Below are 6000 nucleotides of genomic sequence, written 5' to 3'. Positions count from 1 at the left end.
TTGTGCTTGTTCCAGGTCTTTATATATTTGTTAGCATATTGTAATTGGTCTGGATAGTTAGGAGTCACCCTGGATCGCTATGTAACACAAGCAGCAAAACAAACAACACACACAATACTTCACAATAGGGTCGAAGGAGATACTAAGAGTTGATTATGCACAACCTATAAAATAATGTGTGGGGCAAGATCTGTGGGAAAGAGATTAATTGGTATGTATAACATTTTCCCATCCAAGATTTGAGGGGGCCATTACAACTTTTCTGTGTGAAGGTATATTCTCTAGTCTGTTATTTCATCGTTTTCTGACTAAATATATGAGTCTATTAGTGGAATGAAGGAATACATATTCACCTTTGTATGGAAAAAAACGTTCTTGGGAGACATTGACTGTGTCTGTTCTGTATCTCTGTGTTATACCAGCTGTTAGATTTTCTCACATGATATTCTGTCGTATCCTTTCGTGGTTAATAATTCTCTGTGGGAATGTGTCAGGGTGTGTTCACATGGCCAGGATAGGAATAAAATACTACGATGCGGTTCGGAGTCAGTAGGGAATGGCGAGGTGTGGGTGTGAGAGTGGGGTGCTCAGTGGGATACAGAGACTTGTTTGAGGAAGTCTCGGATCCTCTAGGAGTGGTGCAGGCTGCTGGAAAACCTGGGTTTAAGACTTGTGGTCAATGCAACATTTGATGTATTTCTCAAGGCTTTGATCCACCTGTTACTGCTTTGCGGACCATATCACTCAAGAGGAATCATGCATACTTCTGACGAAGATTTACAGAGTGAAACGTCTGGCAGAGTCAATGCTTGATTTTTTTTTTATTTAGGCATTCAGATTAATGTTGTTTATCCTTGTTCATTACAATGTTGATTAATAGTGAAACGTAGAATTCAGCACGCAGGTCTGCCTCCCTTGCAAGTAAAATTTGGCTTAAATGTGTATTTCCAATTATAGCTTTTCCTGTTTGCCTTGAAGCAAAGTGCCGCTGTCTTGTCACATTCACAAGCTTTTCGTCCACAGTTATTTGAGGAGCCTCCTGCAGAAAGCAAAACAACAAAAAGTAATTCTGAACCTTGCTGCGAAAGTTCAAGTGATTGAAAACATCAGCAAATAGGGAACTATGCGGCTCCTAAGGAAACAGTTATACATTAGGGGTATATTTTTGAGGGGTGTGCACCATGCTTACAGCAGGCAATATGGCACATGTGTTGCACAAACCACTGAGTCAGATTTTTGAAGCCACGCAGAGCCACTTTGCATGGCTTTTAATGGCTTCAAAAATAAGGAGTAAGGCAATGTAGCTCAATTCACTACATTCCCTTACTCTGTGCTGGTAAAGTTGGCAATGTTACCTTACACAAAAAGAGAGAGGAAAAGTGAGTCCTCCACACATCCCCATAACATCAAAGCAATACAAAAAAAGATGTAGTGGAGATAAGCTCAATTGCTATGGTCACAACCGCTTTGATTATGATCCTAATGATGCTCATGATCTCTTCTTGAAACTGCTGTGTTGATATCTATGCAGGGAATTCCTCCTTCTAGAATAGATGGTCTCACACTCTTAATCGTGTCATGCTTCATCACAGACCACCTATCCCGACCCTGGTAGGACTGTGCCACCAGGGCGGACTCGACCTCACAGTCGACTACACCAAGAGGGAGTTCTTAGAAAAAGTTTGCTGGATAGTAATGGAATGCAGTTCGTGTTTAAAAATACCTAGCAGACTACCAGCGTGGTACAACTTTAGGATTATTTTTGTGCAGCAAGAAGCCCCTTCTACACAAAACAGGTCTGCATGCACTGCAGGCACTCTTGCAGCATGGTACAAGGGTCCCTACATTGGTGCTAGGCAGCCAAAAGGACACCAGCACAGGGGGAAAGGACAGGAATGCACCATATTCAATAAAGTTGGTGCATTCTGCCCTTTCCCTGTGACACCTGGCAGCACAGCATGGTGACCTGCTGCGCTGCCCTGCACCACAAAGCCCATAAATCTGGGCCTAAGTTTAAACATACTCATAAAAGCAAGGGAAAAAGTGAGTGCTAAGATATATTTGCCGTTTTCATTGAGGGCACATTATTGCAGATGATGTAGACAGCTACACAAAGTATGGATAATAGTTACTCTGGGTTTAGATAGAAATACACCTTGAAAATCAAAGAAGGTTTACTTAGAATTTGTTTGTTTAAAAAAATAAATGTCAGGTGGAGCTCCTGGCAAATATTTTAGGGGTGATTTCAGACCTCGTAGTGCCTCCTTCCTCCACATTAGCGTAATTTTTTTTTACACTAATGTGTCAAAAATCGCTGCACCAAATTTACAAATTGGCGCAATGCATGCATTGCACCACTTTGTAATCCTTTGCGCTACATTATGCCTGCACCAGGCATCATTTATGCAAAGGGGGCACTCCCCCATTAGGGGGGGGAGGGATATACGCAAAGAAATCTAAAAGATTTCTTTGTAATTTATTTTGGCACTTTTAACGTCTGCTGAGAGCAGACATTAAAAGGGGCCATGTCATTGTTTTCAATGGGCCTCAATGGGCTTTGCAGGATTAGCGTCAACATTTTTTACACTAATCCTGCAAAGCTCCAAACTAGCCTAAAATATTTTGACGCTAGTTCCCTTACTACCGCCGTGGTGCGCCGTATCTTAGGGGTGCAAGGCGTTAGGGGTGCGCTAAGGAGTGCAAGAAAAGTGGTGCTGCACTTGGTGCAGTGCCACTTTTCTTAAATCAGGGCCTTACTTATCAGTTAAACTGGCTAGAATTGTCTATAGAATGGAAAAGCAGGATGGGAAAGTGCTTAGGGCCATATGAACTATGGGTCAGTTTGCACAAAGCGGTCACATGTTGTGCACTGATGTTTTGCAGATCGAATCAGATTTTGCAACTATCCTATGTACTAGTAGATTGGTTTACATAACAGTGGGTCACAGAATGACCTGCACTACTAATATTAGGCAATTCACCATTTGCCACCCCCTATGGCTGGCTGCAGTCGAAAAGGGGGTTGGTTGCAAGAGATAACCCCTGTGATTACATTCCAAAACAGAAAACTTCTATTTTAAAGCGGCCCGTGATTCCTAAAGGAATGAGGCTGTTTTGAAAAAAACTTTTCTGTTTTTTTAAACTTTATTGGGAGCAGGGAGTAGTCCTCTGGACTACTACCTACTCACATCGAGGCTTCCTCCTAGATCCATAAATGGGAAGTGGTAAAAAAAGAATCCCTTCCACTTTGTGAGTCAGTTACCACCCCAACTTTGGAGTTTGCCATTTATCACACGTTTGGGACTGAAACTGTGGTCACAAACCATTCATTCATACCATACCAGCTCACAATTGGAAGGAACGTCAGTTTCATTCCCTTTACAAATCATGATTCGATACAGGGCGCAAACCCCATTTTGCGATTCTGAAAAACGTTTCCATATTGCAAAATAGGGTAACTATTTAAGAAAATGGGATTTAATGGATGCAGGCCCTGTGATTTTGTGATTTGCAGGGTTTGCAACAGCAAAATTCCATAGTAAAGATGCCCCTTCATATTTAAGAGCTCACTAAGCTAACATGTTATGGTGAGAAATATATGCAGCACATGGAAGGTACACAGTTGGCTTTATGTACTTCAGACCCATTTAGAAGGAGTGGTTTGAGCTTCAGCTGGACTGTGCTTACATTTTACTTGAGTCTAAGTATGTTTTTAAATGAGATTACTGATTGCTGTGCTTGGTATTTACATTTTGACTAGGATTTGTCTGTGTTAATGCTGTGGGTGCTTTAAATCAAGGAACACTCTAATGTTAGTCAGAGTTGCAGAGAATATGTTATTTTATTAAGGAATGGTGGGATGATTTAACTGAAAGGTGTACATGTTACATAGCTGGAGGTCAGTGAGAAGGAGGGCAGTGAGCTAAAGAATTGGAAGGAGCTGTTCCATGAAGTCTCACAAAGAGTCATTCATCATGTAGTCCTGAGGTCATTTTTGAATTAAGAATCTTCCTAGGGACCCCTCTAATGAGAGAGTTTCTAGAGTTCTGAATTGTTTCCTCAACACAGCAGTACCTGTGCTTATGCTATAGTGTGGCTGTGCGATGAAAGCTGAACCCTGTAACCACACTATTATAGGCGAACCCACAGGATCCCAAATTAGGCAGCATGAACAAAGGTTAATTCCAGATGAAGATGAATAGGGCGGTAGGGAGGACACAGTGAATGAGGGCATGTGATACGAAGGGACTATTTGCTCACTTTGAAAGCCAGAGCTACCAACAACATAATATAGGGACACAAAGTCTGAGGCAGTCTCAGTAATACCGCTATGAAAGCAGGATAAAGGGATTGATTTAGAGCCAGACAGAAAGTCTATGTGCCATTACAAACAGCACGAATACCCTGTCCGCCTTATTACACGTGCCATAGGATGTAATGCACTTGTAATAAGGTGGGCTGAATATCCGTCACATTTGTGACACAGTAACCCGTCTGTCAAACTCTATATGAGGCCTTGTGTGTTGGAGAGGTTTTGGCTGCATTCGGTGTAGTGTTCAATCTGGAAAGAGAGAGTTGTCTTCAGACATACAGAAACAGGAGTATCTGCTTTTATAGTTGCATTTATAAGAGGTCAGATGGACACTTCAACAGATCTCTGACCAGGCGATGATTCTCATTTGATTAATCTCTTGGGTAAATGTAAACATAGGATGCAATAGTGAGACAGTGCATTATGTTTTAATAATAAATAACCCTTTTAGAGTCTTACCCTCGTGGTCTAAAAACAAACGCTTTACATAACCTGAAGAAATATGTTATGTGAGAAAGGTTGCAATGGTTGTTATCCTCCTAAAACATCACATTTTTAAGCCCGCCCGCCCGCCAAGGGAGCACAATTCCAACTTAGAATGCTCCATGTCATCAACCAGCTCCTACCAGTGTCTGACTTCAAACAAGTCGTCAAAGTCCTAGCTTTATCAAGAATGGATAATGGCAACCCCCAGCTAGTAGAAATCATTAAAATCCATCTGCACTGGGTTTCCACAAAGAAACCTTACACTCAGACGCCAGACTGGTCACTGGTTCCACAAAATGTGATTGTATCTTCTCAGTAGGCATGTCAGGAGGCCTGGCATACTGATTATGGACCAGTTGGTGTGGGGGTACAAATCCTCTTATGCCGAGTCCATTTCATAGAAGGAAAACCTGGGAGGGGTCACAGAGTGTCAGTGCTGCCTGGTGTGAGGAATGCACTATGCTTTGATGCCTGCCGACAAACAACTTTTCCTACCAGTCCTTGAACGTCCACATTTTTTTAGAGATCATGCTGAAATGTTGCTGAAGCTAGGGCTTGTTATCTGCATTCAAGATTTCGTTTTGTAGTCTGAAAATCAAGTTTTGTTGAGAAATTAACTTTGAACTATTTTAAACCTTTGAATTTAAGCATTTTGGGCTAGACATGAAATGGTTTCATGTAATTTGGAGGTTTGATCCTGTGAAGGAACAGAAATAATTCTCACATCAAGGTAAGGATTACACATGATCTGAATATGCATATGGAATAAGGAGCTCTTAGCACGTTTTATGCATGTGTCAACAAAAGAGATCACAGAATATTGTCACCTGTTAACTACTTTCCAGTGGCATAAGAATCCGATATTAAACCAAGCTTATTTTCATTAGGGTGCATAGTTACAAAGCTTAAGGTAGTTGCTTTACCAAAAGAGATAAGTGTTGACGAACATATATAAAATACTGTTAAACAGGCACTTAATTACAAAGGTACAGTGCAAGGGCAATGTGATCTATTTGGTGCAGTTCCAATATCCAACCGCTCCTAGAATCCCACCAGGCATTCTTGGAACATAAAATGGCATACGAATGTCAACATAACATAAACCCGTACACCATCCCTAACCATTCATACATTAGCCCACAACACATCGCCCTCTTTTGAACAACATTTTTTTAACACAAAGTTAATACAAGGTTTAACTT

The 6000-nt window shown here is 41.2% G+C and overlaps 1 protein-coding gene across 1 annotated transcript in view; it reads right to left on the bottom strand.

Moving 5' to 3' along the window:
- Positions 1-802: 802 nt before the first annotated feature.
- LOC138302097 (phospholipase A2, membrane associated-like) overlaps positions 803-6000 on the bottom strand; it is a 41030-nt gene continuing 35832 nt past the window's right edge. Inside the window, exon 4 of the mRNA XM_069242482.1 lies at positions 803-1039. Within this exon, the coding sequence (XP_069098583.1) occupies positions 894-1039 (146 nt within the window). The 3' untranslated portion in view covers positions 803-893. The remainder of the gene's footprint in view (positions 1040-6000) is intronic.

Source organism: Pleurodeles waltl, chromosome 6, assembly GCF_031143425.1.
Source record: "Pleurodeles waltl isolate 20211129_DDA chromosome 6, aPleWal1.hap1.20221129, whole genome shotgun sequence".
NCBI lineage: Eukaryota > Metazoa > Chordata > Amphibia > Caudata > Salamandridae > Pleurodeles > Pleurodeles waltl.
This window is presented reverse-complemented; position numbering and strand designations above follow the sequence as displayed.